The sequence below is a fragment of the Muntiacus reevesi genome, chromosome 16, assembly GCF_963930625.1.
Source record: "Muntiacus reevesi chromosome 16, mMunRee1.1, whole genome shotgun sequence".
Taxonomy (NCBI): Eukaryota; Metazoa; Chordata; class Mammalia; order Artiodactyla; family Cervidae; genus Muntiacus; species Muntiacus reevesi.
The window spans coordinates 35,670,707-35,689,206 of NC_089264.1; the positions used below are offsets into that span (position 1 = coordinate 35,670,707).

General features: G+C 32.2%; 1 protein-coding gene across 16 annotated transcripts in view; it reads right to left on the bottom strand.

Annotated features, from left to right (window-relative positions):
• LCORL (ligand dependent nuclear receptor corepressor like) overlaps positions 1–18,500 on the bottom strand; it is a 167,866-nt gene that overhangs the window by 27,166 nt on the left and 122,200 nt on the right. For 9 of the 16 annotated variants that reach the window (XM_065907523.1, XM_065907511.1, XM_065907522.1 and 6 more), the window contains one exon: positions 7,677–7,770. The exons of 1 other annotated variant lie outside the window; for it this stretch is intronic. In XM_065907523.1, coding sequence (XP_065763595.1) covers positions 7,677–7,770 — 94 coding nt within the window. Of the gene's footprint in view, positions 1–826; positions 6,388–7,676; positions 7,771–14,631; positions 14,751–18,500 lie in introns of those variants that run through there. 6 more of the 16 variants (XM_065907518.1, XR_010659431.1, XM_065907519.1 and 3 more) reach the window with 5 other exon arrangements.

An 18,500-nucleotide genomic window follows, 5' to 3' on the forward strand; every position in this document is an offset into this window, starting at 1 on the left:
AAGTTATTTGGTAGTTATCAGTCCATATTAGTACAGATAAGATAAATAAGATGTAGGAGAAAATCTTTCTTATCTTTATTTAAAATAGATATTTTTCAAGGTAGTGAAAATAAAATTATTAATAAAAAGTTTTGTATAGTCAAAAGGAAAATTAAGGGATTTAGATTTCATATAAATAACAGGCATTTTAACCTAGTAATAAAATAAAAATTTAAGCTATTTAAAGATGTAATCTATTTTAATTTATTTTAAATACTAAATTAATTACATCAAAACTAAAGGCATTACTTACCTAATTATTTAATTTCAAATGCTGGAAAATATCCCACTGCAGAAACTAACATAAATCTAATGGAAACTAAAACCCAGGATTACTTAGCAACCAATGTATAAGTCTATAAAAAAAAATCTTTCTAATCCAATACCAGCAGCAAGAAGAATAAAATATATTAAAAGAATTCTGTTTCAGAAAAGTATCTATTTAAATTAAACATATCACCAAACTCTGTACATGAAAATAGCCTCCCACTTGTGATTTCTTATATTTGTTGCTGTTAGTTACTGGTTTGCATAAATTTTATTTAAGGTTGGAACTGAAATATGCTGACTATGAACTGCGATAGAAGACTGTATTTTGCTTAAATAAAGGGTTATATTCATCAATATTAAAAATTAAATAATTTCTTTAAAATGAAAGCGAAACTGATTTTAAAAAGTTCCTCCCTAAATTCAGTTTAAACTGTTTCACAGATAAGTAGGCAACATGTTATCTACATTTTATAAAATTTCTGTTGAGTAGCAAAAACACCAAAGCAAACGTTTCAGATTAGATAAAAATTTTTCTAGAAAAAAGATAATTTTACTAGATTCAACCAATGTTTTGCTGCTAAAACTAGCATGGGATTTAACATAAAGCAGTTATCAAACAGAGAGGAGAGATGAAATTACAATAAAAATTTTAAAGTCCACTGTCATCTCTAGACAGATGAAGAAAGGACATGACACCTCGGTATCTCTTCCCTTTGGAAAATAATTTTTTTGTAAATTTTTTCATGGTTGGAATATAAAATGATTGAACTGACTCCAAAGATTCACTACTGTATAGCTCAGAAAACATATGTAGAGATAAAGGCACAAGTAAATGTTAACTATCAATAAAAGAGTGTAAGTGGTATTCTATTCTTTCCCAGCAAATTAAAAACTATACTTTTCACATAAGCAAAAGAAAACTCCCAAAGTTCTGACAGATCCATTTCCAATACGTTTGTTTAAAAGTTATGTTATGGCCTATTAAACGTATCTGTGACTAATGAGAGAATTTACATGCTTCTCATAAAAATAACTCCCTAAAACTGGTTTAACCTGTTTCACAGATAAGTAGGCAATGTTGTATCTACATTTCATAAAACATTGTTGTTTGACTAGAAGCAAAAACACGAAAGCAAATTTTGCAAATTAGATAAAACTTTTTCAGAAAGACTATCTATTTTTTAAACATTACTATGCTTTCATAACAGTTCCTGAAATGCTCAAGTGATTTTTTCTGTTAGTAGTCTAGAGCAGAATGAATCAAAATTAATGACTAGTGTTATTGTGAAAATCATTGAAATATTTTTATAGCTCTCTTTTGACATCCCAAGAAGTCTATACTTTAATAATTTCTTATTCAGTTGATTATTTTTAATAGTGGAACTTCGAAAATCTCAACAATATCATAGGGGCCAATAATTTCAATCTAATGTCATATGAAGAACAGCTTTAAAAAGTTACTAATTAGATATTCAGATATTAAGATTTTATACCTCTCTCTCAGATATCAGATAACTAAGTTCTCAAATTAGAGAATTCCACAATATGCTTATTTGGCTTCAATTATTTTCATTTCTGTATTTCTTTGTATGTTAGAATCTCAAAGAAAAACTGAATGTTTGAGTAAATAGTGGAATACACATAAGCCTCCAATCTAGAATTTATTTTCACGTAACTACATAACAATTCTAAAATTGTATGTTTCACAGCTCCATTGCTTTTCATGCTAAAATTTTTTCTAATCTTTTCCTGTTTGATTTATAAACAAACACATCCTGTGTATTTTTTCATAAGTTTCTATCCATTTTCCCCATTATAAGCTTTGTTGCTGAGAGTTGTCTTTAGAAAAAAGTCAATTTCTATTATTAATATTAATAAAACTGCTTCCTAGAGTGAATCAAAGAAGCCAGTGTAGTCAAGTTTTTTCTTTTCTTTTCTCTTTTTCTTTTACTGAATGAATGAGTAAATCAATCACACACCAACAGTGTTGTAAATTTAAGTGCAAAAGCATTGAAGTGCTTTACTACAAATTACAACCTAGAAACACGTTAACTGAACAATTAAAATTCATACAATCAGATTTAGATATATAACAACACAAAGTAGAAACAGAATTACAGTACATTTACAACACAAGACAGATACATGAATTCATTAGAAAATATTGTAATAAATAATTCATGAATTATAGTGCAATTGATTTATGCATAAATATAACTAATTGCCTAACAATCAGTTTATATTAACAAAATCTGTCAAAATCAAGGCAGCCACAGAGTTTTACTAAATTACTGCGACAATGAAAATACTGTAATTAAAGAACAAATACAAGTATTTGTACTGTAAACAACTAAAAAAATCAGTCTCACTAAAGTTAGTATACAATTTAATATAAAATTGTCATTAGCTACCAGAAATGGTTTAAACAACTTTACTGAGCAGTAGTTTTCTAAAAACAGAGGCACTGTTTTTTCTTTTCCTTCTTTTTTTTTTTAATATAAAATACTTGAGGAACATTCAAATAAGTAGAAAGCACATAAGGATTGCTTTCACCTTCACTAAAAGTCTGCTGAAACTGGATTTTTCAGAAAATTGTCAATTAACAAGTAGTAACTGGTAACTAAATTTATAAAGTACTTTGAAAGTTAAACATAAAGAACACCTTAATAGAATCACTGGGGAGAAGGGGAACCCATAAATTTCCCTGCCTTTCCTAGTTTGTATAATCAAAAGTTAACTCAATAATCAGAAACATTTTGTTTCTTTTAAAAGTTATGGGTTGATCATTACCTATAAACTATCAAAAAATATTTAATTTACTATTTCTGACCAAAAATAAATAATACGAGTACTAAAATGCTGCAAATTAACTATAATATTACCTATAAAACTACTGATTACTGTGAAGTCAATAGCAAAATGATCCCTGATTTTATGAATCCTGTAAAGTTTTTGGTCAGGTCATCTTTTAAATGATATAAAAGTGTTCTGTAAGTATCCCTTTACTATAAACTTCTCAATCAATTTATTAATGTAAATATAGTGTGAGGAATAAAAAAGCTCAATACAATATAAATATCATGTAATGCATTCAAACCCCCAAATTTTTGCAGGTAAAATTCTGTATAAAGAGGTCAATAAAATTGTGTTGAAACATTTAACTTTGTTTTTCAGTGGGGGGGAAGGGAAATATATTAAATAATCCAAGTTCTGGCCCTCACAAAATATGGCTTAATTCTTTAAAAAGAAAGATGACCCTGACATCTGCTGTTTTGCAATCTATTATGTATACTTTCTTGGGGGAAAAAAAAGAGCAAGAGGATTCATATCCTAGTATGCAAGTAACTTTAACAGCTGAAGAGGATTCAGTATAGATCTGAGAGACCAAATAACTACTTGGTTGTGTAGTTTCCTACTCTTCAGTTTCTTTAAACTTATGTAAGCAGTTTTTAAATGTAATAGCTGAAAATCTCTTTAGTATTATATGTATATGTGATTATTAGATACACACAAACACAAGTGTAAAAACACATGTATTTGACAAGGTGCACTTATTTTTTAAATTCAGCTTTAAGTATTCCTTTTGGACTTAGGAAAACTGGCTTAGAAAAAATGATCAGAACCTGAATTTTAACAGAGAAAAGGGGCACTCGAAGAATTTTATATTTATGAAGCAAATCCCCATTCTTTCTATGGAGGCACATGCTTTATAACATTTTACCACTAAAACTGCATACTCCATAAATCCAACATGGATACTCTGAAACACATTTTAAAACTGCTATACAAAATTACTGGTCTTTCTTATGAGTCTAGTAAAAGTTAAAATGCACTGCCCAGCTTCTAACTACCTAATTAGTAGAGAGTTTACATTACTGAAAGTTCAAAACAGCTTCAGTGTTAAATATTTGTAAATCTATTCAAGACCCTGAACAAACTGCAAATTTGGTTATTAGCAAAATGATAATGTATCGCCCACCAAAATGAAATCTGTAATTCATTTTGATAAACTGAAAATGTTTTGAAATGTCACAGCAGCAAATATATTAAAGTTACACTGAGGTTTTTCAATAGTAGGAGTGTGTCACAATCCTTAAAATTTAAAGTAGTCATAACATCAACTAACCAGCACATTTAAACCAAAATTATCATTCTCAAGCTTTTTCTGTGCACATTATAAACATGCTCTAAGTTGCATTCCAACTTTCTTTTCTAACCTTACACATTAGCTTATTTTTCAAATGAAAAACAAAATTAAATTATTTTAATAATTAAATTTAAATTACTTTTTGTTCTTAGTATTCCATCTTACATTAAAGGATTCTATAGCTGCTGGGGTTAACTATGTGTCAGTTTCTTTTTAAAGTATATACCTTATAAACCCCAACTTCCTGCTAAATCAACTATTAAATGATAAATATTAAATTTCATTATACATATCATTTAAGGTTTTCTATTTCTGGTGGATGCACTTGAGTGCATTTCATATTTCATAGAATGCACTGTAGTGTACTAATACTGTATATATTAATTTTTATTAGTGTGGAGATAGCTGTCTGTTTAAACTTTGATTGGTTGTTTCATATACTTACAATAAATGTAAGTATGTTATGCAAAAATGCTTACAAACTAGTAATATATTTCCATTAGAAGATGGTTCAACTGAATGGCTGGAGTGGTCTTTCACCAATAAAAATATTTCACTTGACAGTTACTTGTTTTCCCACAATGCTTTATGCTATTGACTACTAAAGAAAACCTGAATCTTTTTCACCTATTTATACAAGGATTAAATACAAACTATCAGAATTAAGTAAGTAACTATATAATTCTGTCCACAGTGAAAACCCTGAATAAAACTTTTTTTCAAAAGGCATGTAAGTGGTTTTTGAACTGTAAAATTTATGTCTCCTGTCAGAGTGAGCATCTGTAATTCCCACATGTGTGTATATAGACACACAAAAACACACCTGTGCACATACACACGCAAACACACATACACGCACACACGCACATACACACACACAAACATCTTCCTAACAAGTAATCTACACAGGCTTGCTGCTGTTTTTGCAGCTGCCAGTCCCTGAATCTGTCATATTATATAACCCAGTGTCTGGTAATCGGAGTTTCTTCTTCGGAGGAGTCTTCAGTGTTCCAGATCTTTCTTTTACCTTGTATTCTAAAGTGCTGTGAGGTACCCCATAAATTCCTTGTGCTTTGGAAACACTCATTTTTCCGCTCATTACCATTGCAATAGCCTCTTCCATTATTTCATGATCATATTGCCGATAACGGCCACGTTTTTTCCTGGGCTGCTTATTATCTTTCCGATCCAATCCATCTTCAGTATTTTCAGAGGTTCCATCAACTGTTCCATTTTTAGAATTAAGACACAAAGGAGAGAGGTCCCCATGTAGAAAATAAGAGTCAACACTTGAGTGAGTTACAGGCCCAGAACATTCTATTTTGTTCTGTTTAGGGAGTATATTTTTCAGTTTTTGGAGGGCTGATCCTTCAAGGACTGGAGAGGTTTTGGAAACTTGATACATAACATCCAGCAGACCAGGACCATCAGGTTGTGGTTTTGAAATAGAACTTACTCGTAGTTGAGGAATTTTTAACTGTACAGTAGGATGTGTTTCATATTGTAGGTTTTCATTTTTTTCTTTAAATTGAGTAACCATTTTCTGTAGAGTTAACTGATGGAGGTAACTGGAAGCTGTTGGGAATTTTAATTCTGAGGTTTCAAGTAGATTGAGTTTACTTTTTTCTGTACGCTCTGCTTGAGCTCTTGCCCACAAGGCTACTTTTTGCAGCACTGCACAAGTTTCTTTACTGTCTTTATATGAGTAACTATCATTGAAATCTCGAGTTTTGTTTTTAAAAGATGCAGGCTTCCCTGCTGGTAAGGCTTCTAAGTGGAGAAGTAAAGTTTTTTGAGGTATGCCATAAAGTATGCCTGCTTTATTTATGTCCAGTGCTCCAGACTGAATGTCTTTCAAAGCTTTTGAGAGCAAACCATCTGCAAACTCAGCACTTCTTTCCACATAGTCCTCTCTGTTTCTGTGTAGTCTCCTGGATGGATGGAATGAAACGATGGTAAACTGATGCATGAGAGACTCTCACACAGCTATGGAAGGGGAGGGTCCACTCCTTTATTATACTCCTTGCTTAGGTAACATCACTTTTTAAGTCTGTGAGATGTAGTAGTTACTCCTTATCAAAGCAAACGCTACAGTCCTGGTAGGACAATGTGTCAATCATACGGTGGCCTCAACGGGCAGACCTTCCAAGAACATAAAATCCTAACTCAGTATTTGTAAAAATATTCTCATGATGTTGCTATTCCTCTGACAGATGCTTGTAGAGCAACACTTATAATTTTTTTACAATTAGAGTTCCATTATATAAAATACCCAAATCCTAAAGGAGTTTTTGTTAGTAGAAACGTGACGTTACCGCTAAACAAGTAATAAAAGAGTCAACCCCTTTAAAGGAAATTTGTAGCAGTAAGAATATTTCCAAACACAAACACCCCATATTTTTCTCTAGATAAAAACTTAAAATTTGAAACAAGTAGATATGTTATATTGGGTAAAATACTTTTAGATTTTATACATGTTATTTCTATTTTGAATGTATAGTTATAACTTTCAAAGTTTCTTTAACAGAAAGTTCTTTATACCTTATGACTCAAAAAGCTATTACAGCCTTAGTTGAAACAAATTACACTCTGTATCTGAGATTTAAATGTTACTAAAAAGCTTCCTATGCAAATTGTTAATGGAAGATGCAAAAGTTACCCCCCAAAATTCCAAAAATCCCAAAGAACAGCACTTCACTATTAATGATTTAATTAATTAAACAACAGCTTTCAAAGCATGAAAGGACTTTCTGTGGTGATTACTAGATATATTAAGTCTGCCACCACACCTAAGACACAATGAAAAAACTCTAAGCACTGTAAGTTAGTTATAAGAATTAGTAAGTATAGTACTTTTAAAACTAGTTGATTGTTTAAAAAATTAAATAGTGAAATTACATATTTTCCTTAAAACTGCCTCCTAAATACTGAATTTAAAATTCTCTACTCGTCCTGCTTCTATGTTTGTATTCTATGATTAAGTTGGTAGTTCATTTTAGTAACATGAACTAAAGTTTGGTGATTGTTCTGATAACTTTTCTTTAACAGAAAGAATAAAAAAGAAAGAGAAAGGACAAATGAAAGGTATGAAAGACACACATTTATGAGTGACAAAAATTCTGGAAGAAAACTATATATGTCAGTCTATTCAGAGTAGTATGAAGAATTCTCTGCATAATTTTATACTAATATTAAATTATATTTCCTAGATATTGCTTACCCAGCCACTGAATTTTCAGAAGAAGGATCACATATGGATGACTCTTCAGATTTTATGCTGGTTTTCTTTGTAGAGAGATCTAACACTCCATCCCCTATAATTTTTGCAAGAGAAAAAACTTTATATTTGTGACAGATAGATAATCCTTACATCATAACATTTCATATTTTGATGATCTACTAATTAATGACCTAAAAATTAACACTGGTATTTGATATGTGGCCATTACCAACTCATCTTGTGGTTTTAGCAACAGAACATGACTGGGAAGGCACTACATAGGAAAAAGAACAGAGGAAGAGCTGGCATTGCCATGAAATGAAGAAATTAGATAAAAATGTTTAAAATCCTTGTTCACCTTTCTCACTGTTCTGCAGTGAAGAGTCACTCGATTGCTTATTCAATAAAAAACATGACTGTTTTCTATTCAAGGCTGCCCAGATGATGCTTTGGGAAAGTGGGAATAATGTACATTTAACAAAACCGAAAGCATAGAAAATACGAGGAGGAATAAGAGAATAATAATTAGCATTTACTAGGACTATTAACATTTGGAAAACACACTTTAGGTAATCTATGACTCTACGCTCAACCAATGTATTTTTCAGAGCTCACAGTATAAAATTTTACTGTTTTAAATAACTGAAATGTACAACAGTGGAATCACTGCCTATGTAACAGATTGTGGTTATATCTGTGATTAGATGATGACACAATAAAATACATTTTAGGAAAAAGTAGCTTGTTAGAAAACAACTGCCTATGTATTTCTTACTAAAATGCAATTATTTTATTATTACTATAATACTGAATTTATACAGACAAAACTTCAAGTGACTCAGATATGTTGTTAGTCTGATAAACTTCAAAATCAAGAATAAAAATAAACTGAATTTAAAATACAGCAATACATATGGTGAATATGTTTCTACTGATACCTAAAAAATTGAAAAAGCTGTAAGAAATCATTTTAAGAAAAATCCATGTTTTAAAAATATACCAAAAAATTCAACTAGGTTTAAAAATAATCCAATTATGTGCAAAGCACTGTTGGAATTTGGAAAGCAATAGTTAAAAATGCATAAAGTACCTCCTCATGGTTCTAACAATCTAGTTAGATAATTCATACACCACCACCACCACCATAACCATACTTCAGGCTGATGATATGTGCTACTTAGGAAAAATAAAGCAGAGTGAGCTGATAAGAGAGTAGGCCTAAGGCAGCTGCTGTTTTATTGAGTATTATCAATTCAGGCCTCTTTTGACTTGAACACAGTCCTGAACAAAGTGAAGGTAACAACCAACCAGATTATCTGGGGGAAAGCTCATAGAAGGACCCGTTTGTGCCAAGACTATGATATGGAATCATATCTGGAATATGAGGAATAGCGAAGAGGCCAGGGTAACTGGGATGGAGTAAGCCACACTGAGAGAAATGAGATCAGAAATCAGGCAGATCATATAGGGCTTTGTAGACAATGGCAAGTTCAAATTATATTATTTGAACTTCATTTTGAAAGACACAATAAACCACTGGAGGATTCTAAACATAAGACTGACAATTTTAATTTTTTTAAAGGATTAATCTGCTGTCGGGGGAACAGAGAAACCTGTTGGGAAATTGCTCTTCTACTTCTCACCTTTGGGCTTTCACACTTTCAATTAGTTTCCTCTGCCTAGAAGTCTCCTAATCCTCTCCTTCTATCCTCACATTCATCCTGTGCATGCGGGCTAAGCCACGTTAGTCGTGTCCAGTTCTGTGTGACCCTATGGAACCCCATGGCAGCCCACCAGGTTCTTCTGTCCGTGGGATTCTCCAGGCAAGAATTCTGGAGTTGGCTTGCCATTTCCTTCTCCAGGAAGGATCGAACCAGATCTTCCTGACCCAGGATCAAACCAGGTCTCTTACACTGGCAGGCAAGTTTTTTTATAATCACTAGTGCCACCTGGGAAGCACCAAATCTTACTCATCATTCAAGACACAACTTGAACTTTGTGGTCATTATTGTAGGGTCCTATACTTGCAACACTTACCTATATTATTTAGCAGTTAGCAGCCCATAATCTAGTTGTTTATTTACTTACTAGTGTTAGCCACCAGGCAATATAATGAAGGCAGAAAATAAGTCTATTTACTGATGTAGCCTCATTCCCTACAACAGTGGCTGATATACAATAAGTGTTCAGTTAAGTATTTGCTGAAAAGAATTTAGAAGTAGAAATTCAGTTATTGCTAGATGTTACAAAGCCTAGACTGAAAGGCTAAAAAAGACCGGGCAGAAAAATACATGCTACATACTACCTTAAAAAATTATTAAATGAAGTATCTTTTGATCTCTTTACCTAATAAATGCCCCAGTTTATCCATTCAGTTCAATCTTATGCTTAGTCAACAACTCATTTCAATGCTCACACTTCCTGAGTGATTAAGCCATGTGCAATTCATCAAATATGCTGTGTGGTGTTGGGTCTCTAAAACTCCAGTGCATGGTTCCCTCTGCCTAGAATACTCTTTCCACTTCTCAATCTGCCAAACACCTCATCTTTGAAGATTCAGACCCACCCCCGCCCCACCCAAGTAGAAGCTTAATGTCACCCTTGTTAACAGCATCCTATAAAACTTAACGACACACTCATGCAATTTTTGAGTTACAGATCTGTTTTTCCCAGAAGACTGAATTACTCAAGGTCAGGAATTCTGACATATTTCATAAACACAAATAGATTTATGTAGGTTATAGCATATAAAACACACTCCTCATTAAGTGTTATTCCTTGTCAATGTTCCAGAATAAATTAATGAATTTCTACAATTGTAAGTTCTAGACTTTTGATACGATTAAGGTTAATTATTCAACTATAAAGGAGAGAAGGAGGTGCTGAGAGCTCTTCCTCTTTCTCCCTTACGCTACTGTGCTAACTAAGCTGTCGCTCCCTGTAACTGAAACTCAGTCACGTCTGACTCTCTGCGACCCCATGGACTAGGGCCCATCAGGCCCCGTCCATAGGATTTTTCCAGGCAAGAATACTGGAGTGGGCTGTTATTTCCTTCTCTGGGGGTATATCTTTCTGACCCAGGAATTGAACTGGGGTCTCTTGCACTGCAGGCTGAATCTTAACTGCCTGAGTCACAGGGCAGCTCCCAAGCTCGGGCAAAAAGGTATTCTTGTCCTTTTTGGACCGCTCCTTGACGGCCGGTTTGGTAGCTGATTTCAGTCTTGAGGAGGAACTAGATTTAAGATCTGTTTCATCTTTAAGAGAAACTACTCAAATCAGGCCTATATATCTGATTCACTTTCTTTAGGAACTCTAAACAGTGACGCAGGTAAGAAACGCTCTTTTTTCCATAACCCCTTCTCCATAACTAGGCTGCCCATGTTACCTATAAAAATAGGATCTCACTTTTTATTAGCAGTTTTGTCACCTAAAGTATTTTGCTGATATCAATTCCTTTTTCCATCATAAAGGCTGAAGATCAAGAGCTAGAAAAATGATAAATATCCCTAGGATTGTTTGAAAAACAAAAAGAGAAAGGGAGAAATAGCTTGGGAACCAGGACTGAGAAAAAAAAAAATCAGGAATGGCAAAAAGGGCATTTTCTTGTTCCTGCTGCTGATTTACATTTATCAGTATCACTCCTTCATAATGGAGATGCTACATCATAACTAGATTGTTTTATGTGTACACATTCAAAGTACTAATAATTAATAGATAAAATTCAAAGTACTAACAATTAATGGATAAAACTCAAAGTACTAAAATTCAAATACTAATAATTGATGGATAAAAACTAAACATCTATTATGCTAAATGCTGCAGGGCAATATAAAGTAAGTAGAGGACAGAAAGAGAGTGAAATTTATTTAACCATTCACCTATTGGTAAGTTCTTAGGTTGCTACAGTTTTCCACTGTTACAAACAATTCTGAAGTGAAAATCCTTCTAAATGTTTTCTAGTATTCATGCGTAAGAATTTTTCTAAGATGCACACCTAGGAATGCCAGTGCTGGACAGTATACATTTTGAACTTTTGTAGATATTACTAAAATTTTTTTCCACAATCTTGACAACACTTGGTGTTGAGATTTTTAATTTTTGCTAATCTGATAAGAAGAACAAGTTGCAGGAGTAAACTAAGAGTACATTTGATATGCGTTTATGCGTATCTCTAAAGCACACAGAACTGTTTTGCTTACAGATGCACAAATACATATTATCAGAGGTTGCTTTCAAGGATAAACAAAAGGATGAACAGTTCCTTAAGAGAAAATATACTAGAAGTAAATATGATCAAGTAATACATTTATTAGTTCTGGGTGATAGGAACAGGATTATTACACTGCATTTTGCTCTATGTATGAAAATTTTCCAAATAGTAAACAAATTATTTCCATTTACTGGTTACAGTCTGAGCATTAACAAGATTAATTATTTCTCATCAAACATTAATGCTAAAGATACAGAATTAGAGAGAGGCTGGTGTAATCTATCAACAAGGTCAGGTAATTGTTAAATATGTGACACTACCAGATAACTTTAAAGATAAACTGGTGTTTGAAAAATTGAAACCATGAACAAATTAGGCAACTTCTGGAGTATTAACATTTTATTGGGTTAATTTTTTTAGAATTCACATTCCAAAACCAAGGTTTGGATTTCTGTTTACAAACTGTTCTCAGTTCTATATTCTATTGCAAATCCCTGACAGAGAATCTGTAAAAAGAAGATAAATACAATCCACATAATACAGATCTTTCACTCCTCCACGGGCACCATTCTCTCTCATCCCTTACCTGCCCTCTGTCCATTCTTCTAAGTACACTCTATGCTCTCTTGGCCAGGTTACATATCACTTCAGCATCATCCGCTCAAAGAAGATTTTCCTAATTTACCCCCAGCCTTCTTTCATATTCCCATAGTACTCTTTGTATGCTTCTATATTGTTATTTGCAATGTTATTATAATTTGCCAAGTTTAGCACCTGAACTCCAATAGTACTGTGGGGAATTAGTAACTATTTTAGGATCTATTTACAATTTATATCTAATTAAGTATACTTATTTGGCTGATTTTCTCACTAGACTTACTTCCAAGCAAGGCCTGAAATGAATAGTACCTCAGTAAACACCAATTCACTGACTCAGCAATGGCCTGCCCAGTTCTGTCACATCAATCCTGCATATAGCAGACCCTGACTGACAAAATTATCATGAAATCAAAGAACTTTGTTCAGCCAGTCAGAAAATGACAGCACAGTCAAGGAGCCGCTATCTTATATGGCAGAGAAGTTAGTTTCGCACACAGAGAACTCCATTCAGTTAGAGGTTCAGAATGATTTTTAATAATCAATTTCTATATTCATTAGGTTCTAACAATAACAGATTTTTCTTCAGAAATCTTAAGACTGTTGATCATTAACCACTTAATATGAATATTAAGTATGCTAAGAACGTATTTATCAACTCAATACTATTGATCTCCAGTTGCCATACTAAGAATGAACATGAGTTTAAAAGACCTTCAAAAATACATTATCTATCATCAATATTAAAGATATAAGTATGAATAAAATTCAGCATATGAAGGCAAGTGAATTTTAATGACAAACTATCAAATACATTTTATGCTGTTTGGACAAGGGAAAAATATTTCAAATTAAATTTTATAACAATGCTAATCACCAGCACAAAACTTTCTTCCAAATCAATGCTATTTAAGATTTTATGATGTTTGATACAAATCTATGCTAATAGTTCTAATAAATATCTGAACACTATTTCTACTTTATGTCTTTGATCACTTCTTATCTCTCCTTAAATGGTCATCCTTTTAGCCCCTCGATGTACTATTCTAGTCAGCCTTCAGATCTTTCTTGTTTTTCCCTACTGTACTCTCTAGAAGATTCCCTGGATTTCAAATATAAATCATTTATATTTAACTGGTTTCTAGAAAACAGAACTTAGAAAAATCTACATATATAAAACTATAATATTTTTCGAGTGTGCAGAACACTATTCTAAGAGCATTATATATCTTAATCCCACTCAGGGCTCACACGTCCCAATATAAAAGTTTTTTTAATTTGCAATTTTTAATGATAAAATTGAAAGTGAAATAGAGGTTAATTATCTTGCCCAGGGTCACACAGTTACAATTACTGCCATTCAAACTGAGGCAGTTATTCCAGACTCTGATTACCCTATTGAACTAGAATATCTAGTCTGCGTAATGTTTCAAAAAGTCAAGTTACAATGGTAATGATGTAAGAAATTTGCTACCATCACACATAACCAGTTGAGAAACACAACACTTTTGGAAATAATCTAGTAATATGCTATCAAAAATCTTAAAAATGTTCATACTCCTCTAGACATCCATCTTAAGAAAATAGCATTTAACAAGAAAATGCTCTTATGTACAAAGGTATACCAAAAATCTCAAATATATGTAAGCACAAATATATATATTTGCATTATATATATAAATATTCACACTTAATATAATTTTGCTAATTTTATCCTTTCCCCAAGTTTGCCATAATGAGCATATATATTAATGAAGAAACCACACAAATTTATCAGTAAAATACCAAACTATAAAAGCAATCACTTGGGTTTGTCCAAATTTTATTTTAAAATTGTTTTTGTTACTTGTTTAACCATTGAGTTAGTTTCAGAGTCATGGGGGAAATAATCAATATAGCATCAGAGCAGGACATCAATTAAACTTTAATATTGGTTTTTCCACCCTTCATTTGCCTTCTTCTGCACATCAAACACACTTTTTAAAAGGGAAGAGTTACTGCTTTCTCAATGTGTTTTATTTAGCGTATACACAGCTGAAATCTCATAGAATTCATTCACCTACTATTTACTAATAATGACAAGGGACAAAATAAATCAGAAAAAAGCACTTGCAATATATTTAGGATATAAAAAATAATAATACTAACCTTAATTAGGAAATATTACTGGTAAAATTAAACAAGGTTTCAGCACTTCCACCCTATGCCATTTTAGAATTTCATCGCAGTTCTTTTTTCTTGCTTCAGTTATTCCTTTAAGTACCAAACTAAAGTCAAAAGGCTTCAAGTCAACACCTTGAAAAATATTTTGTAAAACATACTCTTTGTTTATAGCAACTATTAGACTGTGTACTCTGTAAGTTTAACCTTCAACCAAACTTATATGTGGGATGTATACTTATTACAACTTTAGATTTGCTTTAGATTGGAAAGCAAAACTTTATATTGGAAAACTTTAGATTTGCTAGTTCTTATCATACTCATCCAAAGGTGATCTAGGAGTTTAAAAAAATCTTTTTACTGAAATATTACATTCACAACAAGAATGAACATAAGTACACAGTCTAATGAATTTTGAACATTTCGCTGTAAATAGCAACTAGATCACCACTATCAACCTGAAGCCCTCCCCATCGTATCTCCTCTGGTCACTAACTTACACCTACCTCCACTATCTTGACTTCTAACAGCTTTATCTTTTAAGTAGCAATTTCACTTCTAGGAGTATGTCCTAAGTAAAATTAAGACTCAGTGCACAATTTCAGCTTAAGCATGTATATCTGAAGGTAAGTATAATGTAATCCTTCCACGAAACAGAATACTACTCAGCTGAAACATACTGATGTTTTAAAATATTTTAAAAACACAAGTTACAGAGGATTATATAATGAATGATTTGAGGGAATAAGCTCTGGGAGGAGAGAGTGAGAGTAAGAGTATGTAAATATGAGTATTTTTTCCCCAGAAACTCTGGGTGGATGAAAAGATCAGTGCATAGCTTTACAATTCATTCATTTTATTAATATTTATTTATTTATTGCCAATCAGTTTTCTAAATGGCACAAAGGAAACAGTAGGGAGTAAAACAGAAAATGTTCCTGCTCTCACAGAATTTACATTCTAGTAGAGCAGACAAAGAAAAGATAAATCAATAAAATAATATTGCAATTACCCTCCAATTAAATTAATTAAAAAATAATTTCACAAGATGATAAGGCCTATAACGAAAATAAAACACAGTAATAGGAAAGAACAACAATGGTAGGTAGGAAGAGGTTACCATGTTTGAATAAATGATTAGGTTTCAAAGTCTAGAGAATATTTGCTCTTTTTCAAAAAAGAAATTTCACTGATACACTTTAACCATGCAAAATATAGAATGAATCCTTCTGTCCACTCTTTATACAATTACCTAGATTTTTGCTATGCTTGCTCTATTTATACTATCTACTTAAGTATTTTAAAGTTAATTCCAGGTGTCACATCGTTTCTATATTCCCAAGCACCTTTAAACATATGAACATTTTCATACATAACAATTCCTTACTATTACCTTATACTTAAGTTTGTATTGAACATCCTCTAGGCAATCCAAAGTGTTTTTTTTACAATCGGTATGTTCAAAGTAGGAGCTGTGTTATGCTTGATGCTATTTCTCTTAAAATTTATAGCAGCCCTTTCCCTCATTTTTAAAAATAATGATACTGACTTTTAGAAGCCAGGCCATCAGTTCTACTAAAGAATATCTTGCATTATGGTTTGTTCTTTCTCCTTTTCTATATTGTCATTTGTTTTCAGCTTATTTCTTAATAATTCTGACAAATGAAGTTAATTCTAAAGCAAATGGTTCTGAAACTTTTGGATCTCACAATCTCTTTAGTGTTAAAAATTACTGTGGATCTCAAAGAACCTTTGCTTTGGTTAAAAAACGTTTTATTTCTTAACATTCATAAGTTAAACTGAGATGTTTTAAAATATTTGTAATTGATAACCATAAATGCTAATATTTATAATAACATTTTAATGAAAAAACCTTTTTAGACTTAAAGTGAGAGGTTTAAAAAATAATTTTGTAAATCTTTCAAATGAATTTTAAATGAATGCTTCATAGAATACAGTTGAATTCTCATATATGCTTCTATATTCAATGTGTTCAGAAATCATACATCAATCAGCCTCTGACTGACTCTACTACCTACTCTACTACATACTGGGAGAAAATGAGATTGAAAAGGGCAAATGATATATTATTATTAGTTTTGACCTGCTGTATTCTAGAAAGAGTTCCATTGAGAACCACTGACCTAAAAAATTGCTTAGAGTCATGTTCGACGCTTCTGTCAAGAATACTTCACAAGTGATGTATTAAGTGTATTTCCAATTATGCTTAAGTGATCAGTGTATTCTGATGACAATAGCTTGACCCCTCCACTGTAAAGTTCCCGAAGTAATCTTTCCTCTAATAGTTTTATCTCTGATGATATTTTTTATTCGGTTTTCTTATTAGGAGTTGGGAACTAATAATATTATTATGCCTTCATATTTATTAACTGAAATTCTTAAGAATCTTTCTCAAAAGAAGGCAACTTGGTTGTCCTGAAATACAATTTGTAAAAGAAAAGCAAAATAAATGCTAAACTCTTTCCTGAAACTGTTCATTTTCAAAGTAATAAGCTGGTATGCTACATTCCTCTGTGTAGACTAATGACTTTGAGGAATCATTATCATTATCAAGATCTAATGGATTTTAAAACATTCAACATGTTTCAGTTGAAAATGTTCTTCCTCTTGAGGCTTAAATGTTCTCCTATCTGGCCAATAGGGAACCCTTAACATTGCCTCCTGTATTTAGTTGACAAATTGGTCTTTGGTACATTCTTGCTTGTTGGCACAAGATGTTCCAGGATCATCTTATACATATTCTGATCCAGACCTGGATTCCAAGAAGGTCTACTTTAAGGGAAAATAATGTTTAGAGACCACAATCTAGGCCTAAGAGTTCAGTGTCACTGAACTGTCATGCAATTATTTCAGTATTGAAATGTTCATAAATATACATTAAAAAGTACAGATTTCTGAAATAAAAATAAAACCATGAGTTTGCAGTGACATTTCCAATCTGTGTATCAGTCACTCAGTTGTGTCTCATCTGTGCAACCCCATGGACTGTAGCCCGCCAGGGTCCTCTGACCATCGGATTCTCCAGGTGATCTTCTTGACCCAAGGATCGAACCCGGGTATCCTGCATTGCAGGTGGACTCTACTGTCTGAACCACCAGGGAAGCCCTTTTCAATTTACATGTATGCAATTCACAGGGTTTTTAGTTCTTTGATTCTTAAATTTGTTTGTTTCTACTCTTACCCTGAAAATTTTGGCTTCCTAAAACAGTGTTAACATAATTATATATTTGATTTATCCTATAGATCCAAAATAACACACAATGGCAATATCATTACTAACATTACTAAAAGAAGTTTAGGATTTCTTTGAAGTACTCATTTGTGTTTAAAACACAGTCCACCAAAAATGTACAGTCAAAATACTGGGTAAAGTCACCTGACAGAATCCTTTTCTCAGTGTTAATACATTACCGTTAAAAACCTGATGCAACTATGCTCATTTGTTACTTTCCTTTTCATATTTTAGGGATTGCTTTAATTTTTAAAAATTAAAAATCTTTGAGATTTGCTGAGCATTTATATAAAGCTATATAAAGGTCCATCCACAACACTTCTATTCAGCCCTCTCCATCTCATTTACTTCGTTCCCTTATAGGTTTTATCTTTCCTTCTTTGTTTATACAAAACAATACATATATATGTGTATATATATATCTGTGTATATAAAATATATGTATACACACACACAGTTCTGTATCTTGCTCTTATCTCCTAACAATTAAACCTGAAAATGTCACTATAAAGGGATCTTTCTCACACCCTTTTTCCAAATACTCAAGTTTTCCACTGCATGGATGTACAATAATTTAGTTATCCATTTGGGTTACTTATAATTC